This window comes from Diplotaxodon limnothrissa, linkage group LG15 (genome assembly GCF_057381915.1).
Source record: "Diplotaxodon limnothrissa isolate DT_005_m linkage group LG15, D_limnothrissa_male_GT1.1, whole genome shotgun sequence".
Lineage (NCBI taxonomy): Eukaryota > Metazoa > Chordata > Actinopteri > Cichliformes > Cichlidae > Diplotaxodon > Diplotaxodon limnothrissa.
The window spans coordinates 44,662,478-44,687,842 of record NC_140610.1 but is presented as its reverse complement, the minus strand read 5'-3'; the positions used below and the strand labels follow the sequence as shown (position 1 = coordinate 44,687,842).

At 38.0% G+C, this 25,365-nt stretch overlaps 2 protein-coding genes across 3 annotated transcripts in view; one reads left to right on the top strand and one right to left on the bottom strand.

Annotated features, from left to right (window-relative positions):
- The window catches only part of LOC146618123 (serine/threonine-protein kinase D3-like), a 54,027-nt gene extending 39,453 nt beyond the window's left edge, over positions 1-14,574 (bottom strand). Inside the window, exons 1-2 of one of the 2 annotated variants that reach the window (XM_085373318.1) lie at positions 14,323-14,574; positions 10,386-11,046 (exon numbers count right to left, since the gene is read on the bottom strand). In XM_085373318.1, coding sequence (XP_085229444.1) covers positions 10,386-10,682 — 297 coding nt within the window. In that variant the 5' untranslated portion in view covers positions 10,683-11,046; positions 14,323-14,574. The remainder of the gene's footprint in view (positions 1-10,385; positions 11,047-14,322) is intronic. The other variant, XM_085373319.1, reaches the window with a different exon arrangement.
- A 6,520-nt stretch (positions 14,575-21,094) lies between these two features.
- LOC146618122 (connector enhancer of kinase suppressor of ras 3-like) overlaps positions 21,095-25,365 on the top strand; it is a 42,936-nt gene continuing 38,665 nt past the window's right edge. Inside the window, exon 1 of the mRNA XM_085373037.1 lies at positions 21,095-21,326. Coding sequence (XP_085229163.1) covers positions 21,275-21,326 — 52 coding nt within the window. The 5' untranslated portion in view covers positions 21,095-21,274. The remainder of the gene's footprint in view (positions 21,327-25,365) is intronic.

The window sequence follows — 25,365 nt, the reverse complement described above, 5'->3', positions numbered from 1 at the left end:
CCACCCTAGTGTAGCCTTATGATTGCTGTTTATAATTATATTATTTTTTGGATTATGTAGTAACCCGGTTACGGTATCTGTATGAACTGCATATGGAGAACTGATTGATTTTGTTTATGTAAATAATTTATGTACATAAGCCATCTATTCTTATGCACTTGAAACACACCTGGAACTATGGAGTTCCACAGGGTTCTGTAGTGGGGCCCATAATCTTCTTTTTTTTTTACCTTATTTTAAAAAAAAACACAAAAACAAAACAAACAAACAAAAAAAAAAACCCTTGGAAATTTAAATTTGTCTGACCCTGTAGAATCATGTGATCCCCTAAAAAACACAAAAACAAAAAAATAAAACAGTTTTGGGTGAAGACATTTATCTTGTTGCTGTAGGATATTAGCCTGAGCTCGATCTTTGGCTGCTCTTCTCATCTAATATCTATCAAAAAGGTTTTTAATATGAAAATGGATGTGTGTGTCCGTGGAGCTTCTACAGAGAGCCAAAACTGCCAAAATCCAAACCAAATAAAAAGACAAATCATTTCATCATGTTGTTTTCTTTTCAGACGTTCCCTTTAGGGGTCGCCAACATCTGCCTCTTATATCCTCCTCCTTCACTACATCAGAATCAGATTCCTTTATTAATCCCTAAGAAAATTATGTAATTTATGAATCTCCACTTAACTCCTCCTCTTTTCCTCTTGTCTGGCACCTCAATCTTCATCATCCTGTGTCCAATATATCCCACCTCCATACCATCTCACCCTTTCCTCTTTAGCTTTGTCTCCAAGCTGTTCCGCTGATGCACTCATTTCTAATCCAGTTCCTCCTTAAATGCGTTGCCTATGGGTTTGCTTGTTAGTTTATTTACCCTGTAATAGTCACCTCATCTGCATACTGAAACGGAAGAGAACAGGGATTTTTTTTTTTTTTAAAGATGTAAAAATGTATGTAGATAAATTAAAACAAATGGAAACAAATGATGTAAACAAAAAAAATAGGGAGGAAAAAATATGAATGAACAAAACAAATGAGAAGAATAAATGATAAAGTCAATATAAAGAGAAATTAATTGATAAATATTAAATCATAAAATGATGTTAGATTATTTTTGTGCACTTAACTGCATTAATTTTTAACTGACATCAAGTCATTTATTGATTTAGGCAATTTAAATCCTTTGTGCATTTTAACAACCATGTCAGTGGAAATGAAGCATATGTGCAGATGCACTCAGCCCCGCAATGAGATTCAGATTCATATAAAAGCAGAACCAGACACACGTGAAGCTCTATAAATCGGACACAAAGACAGCAGCCGGGTCATTTCAGAGACACATTACATCCACTTACATTCATTTCCCGGAGACACCCCAACCATAATCCACAAGCACTACTTCCATAACCCAAATCCTTACTCAATGCTCAAATCATCTGAGGATTGTGGAAACAGGCACACAGAAAATAAGGTACCTTTATAGGGTGATGTCATTTACCTATGACACAGGTATTATCTATTTATTCTTTCAATTATTCTTTTAATTTATTCTTTCACCTTTATACTAGTCTTGAACTTCTGGTGATAATTGTGTATTTTAAGGGGAAAAGATGGACTTTATTATTTTAAATAAAAAGGCAGCTAAGAAATTATTTCATATTATTCATTTCCACACTTCATGCCCACCCACTGCTTTATGTACCTGCACCTTCAGCCAACTATGAATCAGGTTTAAACCCACAACCTTCTTGCTTTGAGGCGAGAGTGCAGACCTCTGGACCTACATGTAGCTGATTTATTACACAGATATATGACGGAACCTGTCACAGTGCTTTAAATGGCTTTTATTTCACTTTAAAAACAGTAAAACCTTGAAATATAAGAGTAAAGTCAATATTTTACCCCATTTCTTTTTCAGCAAACACAGACCATCTGCACAGTTTGTACCCGAGACTTTTGGATTCTACATTTTGAAGACCCATAATTAGCATTTTGGGAACCACCATGTTGGTTTTTATAGCCAGAAGTGACCACATCTGGACCAGAGGGTGGAGTGCTGAGTTATCAGCCAATATTCATTTGCAACAAACAGTCTGCTGACATACAAGAATTTTACTCATTAAAATTTAAGCACAGTTTTAACCATATTAAAAGTCAGATAATTCTATTAAAAATGCTCTAAGAACCAAACACAAACAAACATAGCAGAGTCGTCCAAAGTTGAAGCCATGCAGATAGCTAGCGGTTACAACTGGTGATACGGTGGCTAGTCTACTAGCCCTTTTCCATTTTTACCTATTAAACTTAACAGGATGCGACTCGGTTTTGTTTGTTTTCTGTTAGAATAGAGTAGCACATAATAAGTGTGGGGTCGTTATAGCAACACAGCCGGAAGTCCAGTGATGTCATTTGTTTGCAACACGAGCACCACAACAAGGAAGGATGTTTGTTGAGGCGATGATATACCTGCTGCTCGATCAGTGGCTTTTTGTCTGACTCGGGGACAGCTGTGTTAGTTTGTGTGGAGCCATTTCCTTTGTTTCTGGATTTCAAAAGTGGTGCTTTTAATTTTTGTGAATCATCGAGTGACGCCACTGACTAGCCAATCGGTGGCATGCAATCACATTTTTCAGTGTCTACAGATCTCTTGGAACCCCAGCCAAGTAGGTACTTAAAATAAAAAAAGTACCTGGTACCAGGTACAACCAACTAGTGGAAAACCCTAAAAACTGAGTCGAGTCAAGTCGAGCTGAGCTGAGCGGTTACTAGTGACAAAAAGCTAAAGGCATATCCTAAGTCCTGCATATGAGTAATTTTAAAGAAACATACATCCTCAAGCACTTTGTTATCATTTGTAGCTGTAAATGAGGGCTGACTTACTACTGGAGTGCACATTAGACAAACTGCAGATTTGGCATTTATGTATTAGTTTCATTTTTTTAAACTTTTGGAGGTTGCTACTAGCAAAATGAACATTAATTTGTGGATTTTCCATAAAAATGATTCTCTTCATGCATCTTTAGTCAATCACCGTTTGCCTTTGGTGTAAACAACATGTATATTCTGTGTTTGGGGTGACATATGAGCTGCACACCTGAAGATTTACAACAACTACAAGAGTTACAAGCATTTAAAAGCACCATAACACTGACTCCCTCTCACATACCTGTGCTACTAACATTCACGTCTCCACCTGAAGCACCACCTGGCCTTGGCAGCCATGGAAACCAGCAGAGTAGAGGACACAGCAAAGAGAGACACTGCTTTAAAGGATATCCTTTATTAAAAGCAAGCACATAGATTTGTAATGCTGGTTATCGTTGCCGAGGAAGAAATTTAACACCTGAACCACTGGTCACTGTCAAATAAGCTAGCATGACTTTTTCAGGTTTTCTAACATTCAAATGCAAGATTTAGATGTGATCACAACAACCTGAGAAACATTAAGAGCTCATAATCCAGGTTAGTGAAGTTCAAACTGTAACTGTAAATATCACATTATCCAAAACCCTTTGTTGGTGGGCATCTTTTGAAATACAGACAGTGTTATTTTTATTCACCCCACTGAAACTGCTCGTTTTAAAAGTTTTAAGCTTCATAAATTGCTCTAGGATGTGTTGAGTGATGAAGGGCTGTTAGTGCTGGGATTAAGTACGTTAATGGGGTGCTTTCCAGTGCAGGAACTGGTGGGCAGGTTTGAAAATGCCCCTATAGGGCCAGATGCAGGGTCTTTTCTGGTTAGAAGAAAAGCACCTAATCAGGGGGAGGCCGTTCTGAGCAGCCCTTTAAAATGCTAGCAGAGCTTGGTGGGGATGAGGTAAACAGAGACAGCAACAGGTTTCAACAGCGTAAAACTGTCAAAACATACAAACACAACGTTAAAAGGGGAGGTTTAAAGGAGTTTCCTCATTCCTGATCCATACAAATGCTTGCAACTTTCACAGTGGTCACAAATAATGAAGAAAATAGAGATCAAGTATTTTCTGTGCATTTTGTATTAATGGCCAATTTGTCTTTAAAGGAAAATTCCTCTAATTACTGTTAGCAAACAGCAAACCGTATGCTCCAGACTTAGGAGCAGACAGCAGGACCCCACATGAGGTCTAGGGTGAGCGATTGCTCGAATGAGGCTGATATTTCTTCTCTGTAGCTCCACACCCAGATGTACTTTTAAAAGATATCAGTCAAGAGCAGAAAAACAGTTTGAGGCGAGAGTGACTTTTCGTTCACACCACAGAGGAGTCCGTTACAATGAGTCAAACCCTGAGAGATCAATGTATAGATGACTTTCCCCAGGTATGCATTGGTGTTATTCTCAAGATTATTCAAATGTAGAGGAAGCAGGTCTGGATTTCTTTTTTTTTTTAATTAATTAATGTTGTTGGTTCAAAGCTGAGAGCTCAACCAAATCAAACTCCTGAGTTTCTGACACAAAAGTTCTGATTGTGACAGGTTACTGTGACTTTGAGGTACTAAGTTTGAAACAGAGGCTGGGTTTTTAGGATCACCAAGTCTCAAGGAAAACTCCATCTGTGTAGAAAATCAGAAAATAAAAGAGGACCTAAAATCGAACCTTGCAGAACACTATAGGTAAACTTACTTATGGTGACTGAAAAAGGTTCTTTCTAAAAGATCATAAATTCAGTTAATTAAAAGCAAAACAAGCCTCTAATGCTGCCTTTTTTCACAGATGAACTGGTCAACCCTTCAGTACATCTGTGCCCGGCCTGCTTGTTCCTTATTGCACTCACAGTAAAGGAGACTCTTTGCAATTCTGAAAAAGTGACAGATTATAAGACTGAAAGTCACAATACAAGTCTCCTACAACTCCACACATGCTGCTCCTTTGCTTGCTGCTGATGCAACACACTAAAAATGCTGCAAGACCAAAACCAGGAGGCTGCAAAGCTCCGTAAAGTTTTGAAAGCTGCAGGAGAAAAATTCTCTGCGATCTTATCGCTGCTTATCGTCTGCTCAGTGATGATTAAAAATACTGCGGTTTCAGTTTCACAATCCAGGATGGGACTCTGTGTGTGTGTGTGTGTGTGTGTGTGTGTGTGTGTGTGTGTGTGTGTGTGTGTGTGTGTGTGTGTGTGTGTGTGTGTGTGTGTGTGTGTATATATGGTGAGGGTGGCATGGGATGAGGGTGTAGCAAGGCAACCTGCAGAGGAGGGGAACTTCCCTATACTTTGCCACGACTCCTCTGGCCTCCTACACACGCACGCGGCTGGACTACAGTAAATCAGAGCAGATGCATCCACCCGCCCACAGACGGAGCTCTCAGCTTCTTGATGTGGATGCAAAAGGAGAAAAAAAAAAAAAAAAAAAAAAGGTTGAGAAATTCCAGCGATCGAGTCATTTTCGGCACAAACCAAACAAGACCAGTTTCCACCTCTTCACCTCTTTAAGCGTTCCTGCTGGAACATCTACTTTGGGTTTTCAATCAGACAGAAAGAAATGACACTATAAATTATACTGTAGTTTTAGCAAATAAAACATTTTGGTAGTTGCAATATTTTTTTAATTTATTATTATTAATTATTATCATCATCATCATCATCCTGGAGCGGGCAAGCAGGTCAGTCTCTACATGCATTTCTATGATTTTTATTTATTTATTTATTTTAAAATGCAGATGCACAGAGATTCCCAGGTGGCAGAGAAGAGGGGAAGATTCTGCAAGAGCTGGAAAAATCCTCTGCAGTCACTTTATTTCCCCGTTTCCACTTCTTCTTTTCCTGTTGCACATGTCACAATTTCTTTTTCTCAGTTGTGACCAGAGATGGGCAGTAACGTGTTACTGTAATCTGATTACTTTTTTCAGGTAACGAGTAAAGGGATTACTATTGCAAAAACGGTAATTAGATTACCGTTACTTTCCCGTAGGAACGCTGCGTTACTGCGTTACTAAAACCGTGATTTTTTTGCAAGAATGTCTCATGACAGTGACGTAAGCAAGTGCGCCGTTAGTGACAACAGCTGTGTGCAGATCAACAGTGGATCATATATCGATTGTGGGAGAGAGTATGAGCGTGCAGCGTTTAAAGCGTGAAAGTACTGACCTTACTTTGAGTTTGATTCCATAAAAAGTGACAAAAACATTAGTGTCCGTTGTGCGTGGGAAGAAAACTTCTTTTTAAAGCGAAAAAAAACCCCCTCTAAACTTCCAAGCAAGCACCGAGTGTGCAACGACGTAATGGGAAATTCACAGATAAACTCGCGGATTCTTCCACTGACCGCTGCGGCAAACCTCCGCCTATGCCACTCCTGCTGTACAGGTGAAGATAGAGCAACAGTACCGCTAGTCTTTGATGTTATTTATTTTCTGCTGTGTTTTACTTGCATCTATTTGAAAGACTGAGTGTAAACACACAAAAATATTTTATTTTATGTGCTGGAATGTGCAGAAAATAGGTTTAAATGTTAAACAAATTTCTTCCAGTCAGAGAATGTTGCATATAATTTAATTTTTGCTTGATGCATAAAGTTAAAAGGTTAAAACTAATAAAACAAGTTTTAAAAAGAGACTTTTCCATTTGATTACATTTTGTATGATGGATTATGCAGAAAAAGTAGAATTGGGCTGAAAGATCTATCGCTTTATCACCTATTCAGGTTGTAAATCGTGTTTTTAAAAAGTAACTAAGTAATTATTACTTTTGAAAATAAGTAATCAGTAAAGTAACAGGATTACTTTTTGGGGGGGAGTAATCGGTTATTAGCTACTGATTACTTTTTTCAAGTAACTTGACCAACACTGGTTGTGACACCTAGACCTCATGTTTTGTTTGCAGTTTGTCAGCTGATATCTGCCTACATATGCTCACTGATTGCAGCAGGCCAGTAAATCCAGTTTTGCCCTTGAATTCTGTGCAAATGTCTGCACCAACAAATTACATGCATATTTACTACATTAGCAGACTTCAAACAGGTGTGATTCTTAGCGAGGGGATGAAAAAAAATGCTTTTATGTGTGGGGGAAACCACAGAAAACTAACGCTATAGGTGTGATGATACATATTGGCAGATACTGGAAACAAGCTATCAAATGTGGCTTTATCTGAAAACTTCAGAAGAAGTAGTGATGGTATAAATACACATGTCTGCGTGTTTGAAATCACTGTAGTAGGCTGTAAAGCTGTCAACAAATATTTGATTCTAATCTCACCTTTGACAAACAAAGACCTGCTACGACCACCTTAAGAATACCGCGAGAATCCGTTTAACACTCAGGTTTTTTCCTTTTGTTTAGATTATTGTAATGACTTTCCAAAGAGTATCAGTCATAAAGCATTAAAGTGCAAACACCATTACAAAAACTGAGAAACGTAAACATATTACACCAGTTTTAATGACTCTACACTGGCTCCTCAGAACTTCTGTAATTCATTTTAAGATTTTACTTTACTTTTAAAGCCCTTCATGGTCTGGCCCCAGAACAGACTGGCAGAGGGAACAGTCAGGTGGAGGGAGGAAGAAGATCTAAGACTGCAAGAAGAAGTGGGAACATGAAGAAGGTCCAACAGAGATGGTGAGGTTGAATGTCCGTAGGAGAAATCTGTTTAACTGGGAGCCAGTGAAGCTGTTGCAGAACAGGAATGATGTGGCGAGTCGAGGTGGGTTATACCCATAACGTGGGCAGCTGAGTTCTGGACCAGCTCAGGCTTATAAAGGATACGAGAATGGAAGGATAGAGTACGATCAAGGATGACACCCAGACACTTAAACTGTTAAAGAATTTCTTCCTTATATTTTTTCTTGATTTATTATTTGATTCTGTTATGCTATACAAATAAAACTTGATTATTTTCAATTTTTATTAAAAGAAAGCATCTTAAAAATCTTAATGCTTAGACCTGACAGTGACAAACGAAGAGATTTTAAAGAAATTTTGCACCCGTGTGGAGCTTTTTAAACAAAAATTCAAACATGATTTTGATTTTGTCGGCTAAACTGTGAGCATGCATGAGAGCAGAAGCCCCGTCACTTCATTTTCATGTTAAAAATTGGAAATCAACTTCCTCACAACAGCCGTGCCTTCATATCACAGAAGTGGTGAGACCTGGACGTACGCACGTATCAGTGTTTTTTGTGCACATTTTTTGGCATTTAGGCCAAATAATGTGCACACAAAAACAAAAACAAAAAAAACCAAACAAAGACACTCTTTCGGTTGCCATTATGCGCAATAACAATAGATACAGCCTATCAGCTGGCTGTTTTATCACTTTCTTTCACTTTGACCACCCTGTTGCTCTTGCGACCCCAAACACACGACTGTAAAACAGGAAGTGCAGCCGCTGACACAGCAATGCCAACCAGGAAGTGACATTCCCTGTGAAAAAGACTTTTCCTCTGCTGAGGGTGGGAGCTCAGCCAGTGACAAGCTGCAAACAAACACTGCCTAACAGACTTGATGTGCTCGCACAACCCAGCCAGCGCTGGAAACGCGTCTGCAGAAAGAAGTCAAAAATGAGAGCATCACTAGGTTTTAATCTCCAACCCATCATGCCTTGCAAACTTGCTGCAAACTGTGTGTGTTCATTTGGGTATGTGTGTCTGTGAGTGCGTGTTGTAGCTTGCTGGGAAATGCACTGAGTGATGTAAACGCAGGTGGTACGTTCAGCAGTGGTAAAAACCAGAAAACCAGCAGATGGTGAGAGATAAGGTGAGGCTCAGAGCGGAAGCTAGAAGCTTGTGAAGAAGCTCTGACACAAAGTTGAATGCATCCCCAAGTGTGTCTAACAGTGTCGGCCTGCCCACTTTGCTTATATTTGGCGACACATTTCAGCAATTTTTTTTTGGTTTTATTTTTAGACGTGCCTGACAGAATGATGCCTGCCCTGGTCGCTATATGATGGACTCTAATATATTTGTATATCACCGTCTGCAAGCACGCAAGGACCCACTTAAGGGTTTTTTTGGCATCAGACCATTAACATCGGGCTTTGTGCACAAGTCCACACACCTGATAATTATTTGTGTCCACATAGGATTCATTTCTTGCCTGTGGGGGTTTGCAACGGTCTCTAAACAAGCGCAATTCCCGCCTGGTTTGCAAACTACCTTATAAAGATCTCACCCTGGTACTTCGGTTCTCATTTGTTTTGATGGTCCTTCATATTATTAAGCCACTTCTTTAGACAGGCTATAATTGACTGTCTTGGAGTGTACCTACTCACAGTAACACTTAGTGTGTTTGGGAAATCCCCTGTGAGCTGGACGGCCATTCTAACAAGAAACAGGTAAGGAGCAGTTCATGTGCCTCCGAGCTCAGTGACGACTACCAAGATGATGGAGCTGCAGATCATGCAGAGATTGACAGAGTCACTGGAGACGCAGCGGACTAATCGTTATTAGCTCATCACTGCAGAGGAGAACATTTAACACTCCTTCCTCCACAAATGCAATCAAATGCTTGCAGCTCACGAGCTCTCGCAGACATCGCGGCCAAAGTTCAGATTTGTTGAAGTGCAGAATGTGACAGGCTCGACACACGACGATTAGAAAAGAGGAATCCAGCAGGGCAGCGAAGGCAAAAAAAAGAAAAAAAAGAAAAAAAGGAGGAGAAGTTGATGCTGTGAATAAAAAAGACTGAATGACACGTTGTGGGTTTTCCTCCTGTAGGCTGACCAGAGGAGGAAAACACTTTCTTCAGAACAGTTTTCCATTCACGTAGACGTGCCGGGGTTGTGTTTTCTCAGTCGCTGGGATTGTTGTTGGTCAGCACAGATTATAATTGTTATGACTTCCTCCAAATAGCACCCTCTCCTTAAAGCTCTTAAGGTAATCAGTACAGGTACAGCAAACAGACCGGCATCCTGCTGTTTTGGAAACTCTCCCTTCTGTGGCTTCCTCAGCAACGAGTGGGTTCTACACCGGGGTGGAAAGCCGCATCGGCATGCTTGAGCCTTACTTTGATCCAAGGAATCGAATCATGCATATTTATGTGCACATACACACCCCGAATTTAAAAAAAAAAAAAAAAAAAAATTAGGACTTTTTATTAGACAACAGGGTGGGTTTAGACAGTCACCAAAGAGCCTCGGCTCAGAATCAAACCTGTGTCGCTGCGTTCAGCCCTGCAGCCTATGGTCAACCGGTGTCTGAACTCCGACCTTTGACCAATAAGTTTATATGAAAGGTAAAAAGAAAGTTGTGTGGCACTGAGCCTCTGAGGGTGGGGTGAGGAGGACAAAGGGATGCTAAGGTGCTGAGCCTCATTTCTATACAACTAAATGGGTGGATGTGGGATGTGAACTTTTTTGAATCCTGAAGGTGAGACGTGCCAGTTAAAATCTCCAAACTTCTGCTTTAAGGTTGTGGATTAAAAAAAAAAAAAAGAGGAAAAAAAGGAAAGTGTACAGAAAAAAAACCCTTTGGTTTTACCTTCTGATCCACGATGGAGCAGACGAGCTCCCTGACGGAGGACAGCGACACATCTCCAGGGTCGAGGGTGACCGCCTCCCTCGTGAGTCCGATCTGAAGCAGGAAGGAGATGCCGTGGAACGAGCCCCGTGAGTTCGTGGGGCTGGGCGCCGACTGGCTGCCGTTGGAAAGCCGGCTGCAGATGGTGGCTGGCGGGCTGGGAGAAGGTGATGGGGTGGGCGGGGCCGGGTGATGAGGTAGGGCATGGAACGACCTTGGAGAAGCTGGCAGGGGCGGCGGGCTGTTATCGGTAGACATTGTCTGCTATCTGTGACGTGGTGGTGGGAGAACGACCTCGAAGGTGAACATCCAAAATTTAAAAAAGAAAAACGGTCAGCAGAGCATCGTGCGTCCAATCACTTGTCCCAATTTTTCAGCACTGAAATCCTGCGAATAAAGCTTCCTCTCACTGCAGAGCATCTCCGAGGCCAACCAGAAGAAAAATAGACTGAAGTAAAAGCCTGAGCTCTCGGGTAGATCGCCTTTAAAGAGTTTTATAACGTGGTTAAATCCTCAATAAATCCTCTGACCTGCTGGATGAGACTGCTGATCGGGAGCAAGAAAACAACGATGAAATGCTGCAGATCTTCCCCGTCTCTGCTGCTTTCACTCAAAACATCTGCTAGAAATAGAGACAGAGGAAAGATGAATCAGTCAGGAAAAAATAAAATCTCTCAAACGTTAAAATCTGTAAGAAACTTGCACATAAATAGACATCAACTTTGGTGGCACTGAAATCCTTACTCGAGAAGCTACATAAAAATGTTTATACTCAAGACGTTAAAGCGCAATCAGTAACTTGATGATGTAATGATTAACTGAGCTATTCCATCTTAAAATGTTTGTGTAATGCCACAGAGGGGGCACACTTTTACATCTTTACCTATGCTAAAGGTCACAGTGCACACTGGGAAAGATGAAAGGAAACATCACAACAATATAACAATATACGCTCGAAAGCTGAGTCCTTTCATGTGGCGCCATCAGAACAAATGCAGAACAGTTCTTAACATCAATATCAAAATATGAATGTCTAAATATTGTGAAATCTTATGTTAACATATTGAGCTTAAATACATGTGAAAATAAAAAATAAATGACCATAAAAACGCAAGAAGAAAATTGTGCAGGTGTGTTAAGCACAGCTAATTTTCAATAAGTCATTAGTTACATGAAAATGTAAATGATTTTAATTGTTTATGTCAAGGTTAAAGACAAATTTGTAAACCTTCCGATGACTTGTAGCCGTCACAAAAGCCTGTTCTGTTGTACCTTTAAATTTTTTCATAAACATGTTTGTTATTAAAGATGCAGGCAGTGACGACTGGTCCCTCAGCATGAAGGCCACTTGACTGTAAAGAAAAGATGGAAGAAGAGATGCCTCCTTACTGAGAATTTGGGCATGAAAAGCGAACCTAGTGATGCGTGAGTTTACAGGTCATTGGCCAATGAGCACATCCTGGATAATCCTCCTTCTTGACTCTAATAACGATCGTAATTTACAAAATGAACTTCAGCAATTTTATTAAATATGACCTGAAATTAGTGACTGAGCCCAAAAACTCATCATGAAAGTGTTTACTGAGGTCACAGATAAACAAAGCACAGGTCCCATTTCGATGTTTTAAAGCCTGGAATCTTCTTGGGTGTTGCATAAACATGTCACTTCCTGTGTCCATGACGCTGCATTATACAACACCCACGAAGGACACATCACACTGCTGCACATGATTAAAAAAAAAAAAACAAACAAAGAAAAAAAACCAAAACCACACGGCGCAAACATAACGTACAAGCGTACGAGGGATCACATGATGCTGATTTACTGTTGCCAGTAGGTGGCACTGTGACTGTGACTCATTACTGTAATGCAGGCGTCCCGCAGCTGGATCAATGACCGAGTTGTCTAGCATGTGAAGTTTAAGACAGACTAGAAGATATATACTCAGTCTAACACAGAACTTCAAAACTTTGAAGAAATGTGTTTCGATTAGACTGGCCAAAGATCACGCTGATGCCTCTCTGGGTTGAGTTTGTGATACACCTTGAAAAACAGTGGACTTCTTGTTGGGTATAAGGCATGGCTCGAAGAGGATTTTCCATACAGCTTAAGATGTGTGTATTAAATGCCATACGTGTATGCAAAGCAAAACAGCCGGGCAACTGCATTGAAATTTTTCAGGGGGCCCTTTGGGACCATTTTGCACCTCTCAAATCAAATCAAATCACTTTTATTGTCACATCACATGTGCAGGTACATTGGTACAGCACATGTGAGTGAAATTCTTGTGTGCGAGCTTCACAAGCAACAGAGTTGTGCAAAATACAATAATGTAAACAAAAAATACAAGAATGGCTACATCTGAAACTAATAAATATATGTACAATATATAATAGTATATGCATTTCTGGATGTGTATACTAAATATTTTTCTACGTGTGTGTGTGTGTGTGTGTGTGTGTGTGTACACACACATATTTTACAAATAAAATAGAGTAAACAATAAATAAAATATATAAAATAAAATATACAGAGTGAGACATGTGCAAAACAGTGGCATTACTGTACAATATGGATCTCATATTTAAAACCCATAAAATACAAAGGGTTTATCCACTTCTGACATGTGTGCAAACTTTTTGGTGAAGGTTTGAGCATATTTAGCCCCTAAAATAAAATATTGTGTTGATTCGTTTGCAGAAATAATAAAAATAAGCAGCACAACTCCAACAGAGGCTTCATACTTTCAGTGCTCAGGTGCTAGCGAGCCGCTTTAAGGGGTATAAACCTGAAGGGAGAGATACTCTTTATCTTAATTTATCTCATTTGAATAATATTATTAATATAAAAATGTTCCTTTTTTTGTGTACTGCATGCTTAAGGACTTCTCCCCCCCAAATATATGGCTCTCTGTTATGTCTCTACAAGCAACAAAGCTCACTGAGGCCTGTTGCTGCCCCTCTGTAGGTTTCCAGAAGCTGTCCAATCAAAAAAAGTTCCTTTAAAGAGAAGGCTGGCCTTAAAGAGACAGGAGCACATAACGATTATTTTGAACCCTTATTCATGTACATGTATTCTAATAAAGCTCCAATATTAAAAAGCAGAGTTGGACATGAGCATTGCAATCACTGCATAACAATATGAATGAAACAGAGACTAAACAGCAGATGAGCATTACCGGACGCTTTTGGTGTCTGACAGCTTCCACATGCGCCATCGAGTTGACTTCAAAAAGTTGACTTCATCATCTCGACACTTTCTGACTTCTGAAGCAGAGTTTATTTATAGAATTGAATTGCATAATAACGTCTGAAACAGGTGCTAAAGTCAGGAACTGTGGCTGCCGGCAAGCTGGCAAACCATAAAGGGACCCATACTGCTCATCTGCTGTTTGCCATCTATCTCAGACAGTGTTACACAGAAACTTTCTATGAATAAATTCTGCATTTTGAACAGTTAAACTGCAGGAACATCAGGGTCAGATTATCGCATTATTTACAGACAGTTTTCATTTGAAGCCAAAACTAAAGTCCTGGTTTGAATAAGTTAAGCGGCGCAATATTGATTGTTGACATGAAAGATATTGTTTTGTTATGTTTAACTTGAAATAAAAATCTCATATTAAACTGCCGCTTCATGATTGTGTAAAAATTCTGATTTTAACTTAAAACATTTATTACAGTCGACTTCTAGCTCGTGCACATGAATATGAGCCGTTTCCTTTTGATCTCTCTGTAAACTGTGGTTGGCTACATCTGGATTTTCGCTCACTTATGAGATGATAAAATAACTCTGAATTAACTGAACCTGCACCAAGACTGAACTTTGCCAACAGGTTGTTTGCTTTTCACAGCATTCACGCGAATGAAAAACAGAAGTTAAAGGCATCACAAGTACCTCGGAGAGCCCGGTGGTTTCTCCGCTTCCATCGCAGCACAGGCGAGCAGAAAATGTGCGTCCCATTCAGCGGCAGCTCGGACCGCAAAAAGGCCGAGTTAAGGAACACAGACCCGGTGGGTCCTCCACAGCAGGTCCCGATGGGACTGAAAGCGACAGTTAAAAGCAGCCAGAAGGACCTTTGGACTTTTGTTTTTGACTCTTTCCTCTCTAAACTCTCCCGGGAAGTCGCAGTCCGACCGAGCAGCTCCAGCTTCATGCGGATCTGATGATTATCAGCTGCGAAACACGCAGGGGCAAAAAAAAGTGCAGCTCTCACCGGCAGGAGGAGGTCACACTCTGAGGGAAATTCAGGGACCGGACAGCTGGTGTCTCTGCAGCCCCGCTCTTTATGATGGAGGCTCCATAATCAGGCCCTGTCGGAGATTTCAGGCACTCATGGCTTCGGTTGCAGCACAAAGATTAAAAGTGAAGATTCATGAGAAGTAAGCAAAGACTGAACAGCTGAAGCATCAGAAAAGGCTAAAACTCTTTTTCAAACCACGTTGAACTTTAAGCATTGTCTTTTGTCTGTCTGTTTTATATATTACATAGTTTTATGTGAAACACACAGATGTAAATGAGCTGCTTTGCTTCAGTTTTTTATTTTGATATTAATGTCCATTAACGTAAACACTAAAACAAATATCTTACAGCAATTACCGGATTTCAGCACAAACTTTGGAAAAGATGCTGCTTTACAAACATTTCTACTTTTTACATTTGAGAAATTTAGTTAATAAATAATATTAACATAACAGAGATAAATCACTTGTGATTTTCTTTTAAATGCAGAGTACTTGAGACAATAAGTCAGATTTCAAAGTAAAATAGCATTTATCAAAAAAGAAAAACAACTCATCTAAAATTTAATTCAATTTAGTTTTATTGCAATAACTTCGCCAAATCACAATAACGGTCACCTCAAGGTGCTTTATATCATACAGTAAAGACCCTACAATAATGGAGACAAACCCTACCAATCAAATGACAATCTTTATTGGGCTAATATCATAATGTCTATATTTGAGAAATGTCACTGTGTCATAAATTAACTTTTTATATATTTAAAAATAGACAGTATTCACATCATGTGCTAAGAGACAGCAATTTTAGTTTTGTGCCCCATACACCACACTGTTACAGGAGTCCTGTTCTACTAAAGGGATGCCTTGATCAGGATTGGAACACCTGACCTTCCACTTCGCCGATGTAACATTAAAACTAGGGCAACATACAAGAACATCTATTGCAAGTCCCACGTCCTGCTAAGAGACACCTCTGAGGGTGGTTAACAGCTCCACACAGACAAGCAGGTGATGACTAACCAACCAGTCCAGTGTAGAGATAACTGCAGCAATCCCAGCTGACAGTAAACCGAGAAAGTTCCAGGGGTTTAAGACCAGCTGGACCAGATGTGGAAAGTAAAGACTAAAGTGGTTTTACTGTGACGGGAGCATTAGGAGATGTAACCCCCCCCCCCCCAGACTGAAAGAGTGGCTCCATCAGATTTATCAGAGGTCTCCGTCCTCTGGTCCTATGACCAGATAAGAGTCTGAACCCTCACGCTGCCAGACCTCTGGGAGACAGAGAGGTCAATTTTATTTACAAGCCTTCCAAAGACCCCCTCAAAAAAGTCTTTATCGAGAAAGTATATACAGTTTGTATATATAAAGAATATATATAAATATATAAAGAACCCAGGAACACTTCTAAGCGTCTAGTATTTCCTCTACTAGAACACAGAGTGACTCATCTTCATAGACAATCTCAGAGGCAGCTTCAGTGCATTCTGTTGAATTTCAACAGGTGGCTCTGTGGCGCCATCCGCTGTCGAAAACAACGCATTAAACGACGTGTCTCGTAAAACTTCTCCAAAAACAACTTTAAAATAATTTTTTAAAGTATATGTGTTTAATAAAAACAGTACATTACGTCATTGATTCTTTATACAGTAAAAAACAATAAGTGCTAATGACCACACCGACATACAAACTGAATGAATATTACCAAGGCAATGAATAAAGATAATGTAAATATTTGTTATTCCTGCGGGAACAATGCCCAGATTTATGACTTGAATATGTTCTAATGAAACGTTACACAGCTGCTGTCTGCCTGAAAATACAGCAGCATTGGCAGGTCTCTTCCTGAAACACCGTGTGCATATTAATATACATCATTCCAGTCTCAGCTGCAGCTTTATCTGCAGCTCTGCAGCTGGCTGAGGGTAAACACAGAGGCTCGGTTACTACGGTTGAGTCCCCCTGTTACAGCAATCCTACAGCTGAGAGGGAAACAGCTTGCAGACAGGAACACAGTGTAAACCAAGGGTCAAAGATCATTTTAAAGACCAAGTTGAATGTTGCTTTCTTAATTTAATTTCTTAAATTCTAGCCGTTTTTCCCTCACCAGGCCTCCATTACAATGTTTTATTATTGTTATGTATTTTAATGTAAAAAGAACGATTTTAATTATTACATGTAATTAATGAGTTTTAATTTTCTCTCAACTTGATGATCGAAAGTACTCATTTTATTGTGAAGTTAACATTTTTGGCCTTTCTATTTTCTCTTAATCTTTTCCTTAACAGTGTATGTAACAATGTACAGTTTATCAGTTAAATATACCTCTTAATAATAATAATAATAATAATAATAATAATAATAATAATAATAATAATAATAATAATGGATTGCGTTTATATAGCGCTTTTCTAAGCGCTAGTATGGTGATGACAGCTTTCTTTAAAAGAGTGAAATTAGCAGTAAAGTGCAAAATCAGCTGTTTTAAATGTAAGTGTCTGGATTCGAGGATTCTGTCTTCCTGTGCTGATGTCTTTTATTATCCTAGTGATGCTGCCCATTAGCTTCATTGTGCTACTGAGTTATTGTTGAAGTTTTTGGTACTTGGTGGATTACTTTGAGGTTCCCTAGTGTGGTGTTCTGATTCTGAGGGGGTCCAGTGGGAAGCACAATGTGAAAATTCTATGTCTTTCTACTTTAAATAATACTGTGATGCACGTTTAAAGATAGTAGACTCAATAAATGTAGAAAAAACGAGATGTAGTGTTGACATTGTAATGTTACTTTCTTTATCTGAGGTTAAAAATCACCTGTTTTGTAAATAGATCTTTACAAAAAAAAAGTTTCGAGGAAGTGTAAAGGATTTCCCACTCATGTTTTTGTGGATTAAAGTTGTTTGTTTGTTTGTTTGTTTGTTTGTTTGTTTGTTTGTTTGTTTTAAAGCTCATATATGGTCCGCGTGAATGTTATCAAAAAGTACTTTTTTACACTTACAATAGGTAACTGACTTAAAAATAAATAAATAAATAAAAACAGGCTATTATGGGACAATTTTACTGTCTGATACTCGAGATCAGACTGGGCTGCACGTGGCTCATGAAGTAAAGTTTGTTTCCACGCAGAGTCAACGTCATGTCTAATTTCTGCCAAAAGAGGGCAGTGTTCTCTAAAAAACTGCCATATGTTTATTCATGAAGAAGTCAGAAAATATCTTCACAACATATTTGTTCTAGTGATGCAAACCCAGATACCAACACCAATGTTTCACTCAACAGTGCAATACCAATAATTTTTCCTGATGCTTAATTTGTTTGTTGTACTGTGTATTACTGTAAACAGTAAACTACATTAGTCCTGCAGTAAACCAGTTTACAGTAAACTTTAATAAAAAATAATATGATGATAATAATAATAATGTAAATGAAATTATCTTAATGGTAGTGCAAATTCCTGTGAAGTATTGTAAATGAATACAGCAATAATATTATAAACACATTTGCAATAAACCTTTCACAGTGTAACTTTGTGCTAAAATAAGGTCCCCTGAAGGTTAAACTTCCCCCACCATGTTTCCTCCTGCGCAGTCCACCCATAGATATTAACTCAGGGTTCTTACTGTGGTTGTACATCTTGATAAGCAACCCTCGTTTCTTTCCAGTTTTCTACTTTCATTTCACATCTGTCTCCTCGATCGTTACGGTTTAGACTTCTCACCCATGTTAGCAGAGTCTGCTGAGCTCTTCTTCCCATGGGAAACATCAGCAGAAAAAAAAAGTCCTAACAAGCCAACACCCAGCACACATGACAGAGCTGCTGTGGAGCTCAGAAGATCAAAGATCTGATTACAGGCCAGAAGAAACATTTTTAATGTGATAATCAGCCGTGCAGAGGCTTTGTTTCATATGAGGCTGAGAAGAAGTCTTGGTAGGAAAACACTTCCAGTAAATGCATGCACAACTCATGTGGACTGAATATTACCAGAGACACATGACCCGATAAAACACCGTCAAAGGCAACACCCACATTATTTTAAAAGATGAAAAGGTGTAATGGCGTGGAAAGCAAGACAAATATTGTTTGAGTTTCCTAAACAAAGTTCTTTCCCCATATTTCATTTTCTGTGTCCACCCTCTTTATGAAGGACATAAAGGTCTCACAGTCCTTTACCAATCTGGACTTTTACACATATCTTGTTGTTGTTTTGGTTATAAACATTTATGGGTTGCAAACAGCATACATACTCTTATATCACAACAAAAATGGGCATATTTCTAATACTTGCATGGGATGAACACTGATATCCTGGATGATGGGAGGAAAAATAGAAATATAAAAACTTAGAAACAAAATCTTATTCATGATAAATGTCTTTGTTTAGGATGACAGTCAACTCATCTTCAGAGCTTCCGAGCTATGCAGCGACTAAACCTCACACCTCTGAAAATGCTGCTGCGAATCTTCTAATAGGCTCCATTTAAAGATTAATCAACTACATTCTTGGTTTGAAACAACTCAAAACTCTCATTTTATATGATGAATGCTCTCTATATACACTTTTTTGAAAGTAAAAGTCTCATGGAGATTGAGAGAGTAGCATTGACAAAGAGAAACATTTTCACAATCCTTAAAAAGCTAATAACTTCAGGTTCTTCTGGGATTATTCCGGAAAATGGGGGCAGCGTTTTTAAAAGCTTGTTTTCCGAGTTGTGTCCGTAAATGCTGGAAACACTAATAATAATATGTTGAGAAAGTAAAGGCCACACTGATTATGGTTATTACACATGTGTACAGTACATGTACAGAGATAACAGGGAAGTCGTCCATGGTGACATTTAATATAAAAACAAACCAATGGCAAACATACAGAGACGGACATTTAGCAGCAGCAGCGTAGAGAACAGTGATGTACATGATTTAGACTAATAATAATAAACGTAAAGCACAGTGGCACACACTATCTAAGTTCCTTACTGATACCGAGCAACTGCATTTACAAACAAATGACCCTGATCCAGTAAAGACAGAAGTTATATCTACCTAATTTACTTTCTTACTTATTTTCTCATCCCATAAACAAATCATAGTCACATTTTCCAGGTCATACTTTAGGAAAATGTTTACAAATGTCAAATTCAGGCATTTTTCTTTATATGACATAAAGAGAAAATGCCTGAATTTGACATTTGTAAACATTTTCCTAAAGTATGACCTGGAAAATGTGACTATGATTATGTTATGTTATGATGGGGAAAGCACTTTTTAAAAAACTGCAGAGAAAATTCGAAATGTAAGTCTGAGGTCTGTAAAATGACATTTAAAGGAATAAAAGGGCATAATTATATTTTGGAATATGCTTGGGACATTTTCAGTGAAGGTGAAAACTGGGATTAAAAGTGGAAATTGACAAAACCAGCAAATATGATTAGTCTCTTTTTTTCCTGTTAATCTCTGTTTTGTATTGATGAAAATGAAGCCCCTGATAGGGTGCTAAGAACTGCTAAGAATATATGTTTAACTATTTTTTTTTAGACCACCTGCCATAAAAACAAGAAACAAATAATTTTGAAATCTGTACAAAAAATATGTTTAACACTAAAAACTATATTGTTATTTAGATGCCAAATAAACAGAATTTAAGTTTTTATACTCTGAGAAGTCAGAAAATAATTAAGCATAAAATTAATCCACTAAAACTAATTTTGTATTCAAGCACGCAAGTAACTAAGTGGAATGTAGCATCTTAATAAAAATAATAATAATGATGCGCTTCACGAGCAATTTGGAAATTTAAGGATAACAGCAAAAATTATACTGAAGCATTATAATATAGGAAAGTGTTTGTGGTGGATTAGGCAGTACAGAACATTAAAAATATAAATTGGAAATGGCTAATATTTAGGGCAGCTGTGGCATATACATAACACTGGGTGGTGGTCTAATAAATTTGTTAAGTACTGTACACATTACAATAAAGCTTGATTATTTTAATTTTTTATCAGCTTTTTGTAATCCTGTTGTTGCTTTGTTGCTTAATTGTACATTTGATATATGTATTTAAACAGAAAAGAAAAGCAAACAAACACAAGAAATAAAAGAATAAAAAATTAGTTTCTTTCAAATGCTGTTAAATGCTTTAACCTTTGAGTATTCAAAAACATTCACATATATATATATATATATATATATATATATATATATATATATATATATATATATATATATATATATATATATATATATATATATAATCTGATCGTTTAATGTTGACATAAATGGCATTCCATACAACACTCCCCCCTTCCCCACAAAAGTTAACTACGGCCTCGCATATACTCATGCGATTGGAGGTAAAGGAATAACGGGGCGTGGTCAAAGCAATGGTAACCTGACACCTGCTCCACGCGCTGCTAACCAGCCACCACAGAGCAGCAGGCAGGCAGTCCGTCAGTGAGTGGCGGACTGTTGGGTCGTTGTTTCACTGTGTGTCTCTGTGCTGTAACGGACCTCTTGTGTTCTTTTCTGTGATAAAATCATGTCCCATTAACGGATTCGTCTCGCTGGTTCTGGAGTTAAATTAAACCCTGGTGCTCCCAGCGCTTTGGAGAAAAATGGAAGCAGTGAGCAAGTGGAACCCGCAACAAGTGGTGGAGTGGATGAGAGGTAAGGCTGCTGAAGAGTAGGAACTAACTACATCCAGTGGGTGGGAGTGGTAGTGGGGTGGGGGCACTTTTCGGAGGGAATTAGCGGTTCTTTGGGGGGCAGAGAGGAGAGTTAATGGCTAACTGTAAAGTTCTGCTTTTCCCGGCCTTAACCTACTTGTCATGCAGGAGTTTTCTTGATCTTTATGGATCAGTGTCGGTCCCATAAACTGCAAACAGTAAAATCTACTACTTTTATGTGTGTTTTTTTCTTTTTAAAAATTAATATTTTTAAAGACGTTTCTAGTTTATAGCTAATTGGGAAGCTTGTGTCTTGGAGGAATGTTTGCTTTTAGATTTAAGGAGTTTACAGCATGTATATATTTAGTCAGAGCTAAATTCACATACAACAGGTAAATATAATTTTTCTTAAAATATCTGAAATTGTTTGAATATTTTACTATAATCTAATAATAGGTTTTCTACTATTTCTTCCTTTTATTGATATGTTTTACTTCTGTTTGTGTTGTGTATGATGTAGTAGACCTGTACTACTGGAAGCTTGCAGTCCTGTTTGCAAAGTACCCTTAAATAACAAAAATGGGGAAAAAACTTGATTTTTACACCATGAGCTGATAAAAGTATATGTTACCTTTAAAAAAGCAAAAGTATTGTAGTAGTCAGGTAAACCTAGCTACATGGTTGAATAGTTTATAATGCATGGCTCTCATGTTTGTAGATTTGCCAATATGTAGATGATAGTGGATTGTATATTAATGTATTTCTAATTACATTTTGTTTATATTTATGAAAATAATCATTTTGTAGTATTAAAAGTTGTCTAAGTGCAGCCACAAAGGTGTTCTTAACAACACCCTCATTTACTAAGGGAAGTAGCATTAGCCCCGACAGTGGCGAACAGTGTTAGAAAGTAATATATAGTTGGCTAGATAGCAATAACTTGCCTATGCTGTGTAAATCTGGTGACGTTTAGAGACCATAAGAGAGAAAGACATGGTGCTAAAATAATCCTGAATTGATTGGATATTTGGATTTAGGCTATGGTTACCATGTAAGCCCCTGAGATTGGATATAGAAGCCAACCATATCTGCTCATATTTTACTACATGGCCACATGGCTGGGTTTTCATTTGATACCAAAAAACTAAACACCCTATATAAATAAAATGCACGGTTTATGTAGACGATGGCTTTTTGATATTAACTTATTCTCTTTCTTGTTCTCTAACATTGAAACTTTTAAAAGCCAGTGTGAAGCCAAATCAGTTTTTTTCTCTTTTTGTGGCGTTCATGTTGTTGTTTGAAGTTACTATTTAGTGGGCTACATTTCTAAGCAAAGAGAGGTACCTAAGATTCTCAGGAAGGTCTAACATTTTAATTTATTTAATTTAGTTACTCGTCATATAAACACTGGCAATAAGAAACATTTATTATGTGAAAAGCATTTCTAAAGCACATTTAAGTAAGAATGCAGAAATTCTACTTGAGAATATACTTGAAAACTTGATTATTGTTATTTTGCAATATAATTTTAGTTTGTATTTAAGAATGTGACTGAAAAATGAACACAGTCGAAACACAAATTAAAACAAACAAAAAAATCCCTTAAATCCCAAGTATAGTGCAGGTTAATTTAACTTGAACATTGTTGGCTGACAGACTGTCTGATAAGGAAACACTCTGTGGTGGTTACAGTGTTGTTTACTGACTGTGGGATTTGCACTCCCACATTCACTGAGCCAAGTATTCATATTCATCACTAACAGTGTTGTTAAGCAATAAACAGGCATGACCTGTTAGCACATCTGCCATAAAACGACACTCACACTGTTTTAACCTACCGGGACGTGACTCTTAGCAGATGACTATCATTTTATTGTTTTTATTATTAATTTTATTATATTATTCAATTTTCATCATAAATGCATAAAGTACTTTATTGAAAAGCAGTTTATCGCCATGGTTTTAAAAGGCCAGTATGTAGCTTTCCTGGAAAAAACAGAAAATTCCTGTGTAAAATGACCCATTATAGGAAAATTTAGGAACAAGTTCAGGGAAACTATTTTAATTGTATTTTCGACCTTTTAACCCCTCTGAAGTTGATAAGTTTGATAACCTGGGAGTTATTAATGTATTAATAGTCTGATATCTGAGGTAAACTAAGCAGACTGGGATAATTAGCCAAGTCAGTGAGCCTCTGTTGCCTTACTGTGCATTTTCCTGTATTCCAATCCTACTCTGAAAAACTGTTTATTTAAAAACAAAACAAAAGAAACAACGCAGGACATTTTCCTGCCAGAATGTCTTTATATTCATACCATAAGTGAAAAAAGACTTACATACCAAGGTGTAATGACATTCTTATCAAACTCTTTAAACCAATATCAAATCTCTGTAAAAGTTGTCCTATGTTTTTATTTTTAATAATAATAATAATAATAATAATAATAATAATAATAAGATTTGTAATTTTACCTCCCTGGGTCATTGTGGAGCATCTCAGCCTGTGTTTGTATGCGTTTATTACACTGCTGAGAGAAAACCATTCAGTCTAGCTTTGCTTCAGTATGCACACATACAGTCATTCACATGCGCACTGGCCATTTAGCAGTAAAGACAGTGCAGAGCTAAATGCAGTAAAGTGGTGGGCCTCCTGTCATGTGCTGGGTGAAAAGGTCAACGTGATGCTGGAGGTGCTATTAAACCAAATCTGACTATGTGACTTTGTTCTGCGTGAAAATGAATGACAGACACGTGAGCGTCAGTCCCATGGTTTGATGGCAAATGACAATGAAAAACCTCAGATTTTACATTTGAAAGGCTTCAAAGTGTTTTGTTTTGTTTTCTTAGAAAATAATGGAGTTGTTTACTTAACTGTCAAAGTGGTTATCAGGATAATTTTCCTTTATTTTCCAAAGTTAAAAAGACATGAGTTTGTAAAGTGGCAAACAGAAGCTTAGAAATGAGATGTGTTGTTGGCTCTGATCCTGCTGTAGTATTGACAGAGTGGATTGCTGCCGCTGGGTGAAGGCAGTCGGGGTGTGTATTAGGTATCTTTGCTCGACTCATGCGATCCAAGCTAGAGGTTCTTTTCATGGAAAGTACGTTCAGTCATCTTGACTGTAAAATCACAAGCAGGCTTCCAATGAATTTCTCCACCTGACCTCCAACTCAAGCCATTTTTTCAGTCACTCTGGTTTCTTATTCCTCTGCTCTTAGTTTTGCTGTCTTTTTACATAGACTGTATAGAAAAAAGGACAGCTTCCAGGCCTAAAAAGTCAAGTCATTGAGGAAGTCTCTTAAACATGGATCCCTTTCAGTGGCCACCAGGGGGCACATCCAGTTTTTTTTTTTATCAGTGTTTCCCACAGGATTTCATTGCCTTTGTGACTGTAGTAAGGCATGTGTAGACTTGTGTCTAGGTGAATAAATGATACCATATGCATTCTCTGAAAACAAATAACAACCCAATAATCAGTCTAGAGCAGGGCAATATGACCAAAAATATTTATCACGATATACATTTGAAGATTTGTGATAACTGACGATATAATTGACACTAGACAAAATACTTTACAACTCCACAACTTTATTAGTGCAAAAAAAAAACCCCCCATCAATGTATTTTCACTTAAACAAGCAGCTGTTTTTTTTTATGTGCATTAAAGTTATATAAAAATGTAACAGTGCAAATTCCTTGCTGACAGTTTAACCAAAAAGGCATTTCCGGTGGAAATTGGCCGACATATCCTCAGCATAACCATGTATAATATCCACAAAACTTAAAAAGAGGTTATACACACACAATACGGTAATATTATGTTGAAGCACAGTATGTATCACTCCGCGAGGCTCCTGCCTACAATAGCCGTAATGCTCTGACAATCCATCAAGCTGTGCGGGTTTGTAGTTTAGCAAAGTCGTACTAAAACATTTGACAGATTTTCGAGCACCATGTACCACATAAAATCGTTTTGAGGTCAGTAAACACAACCAGAATTCATACATAAGGCACACGGGATTATAAGGGGCGCTGACGA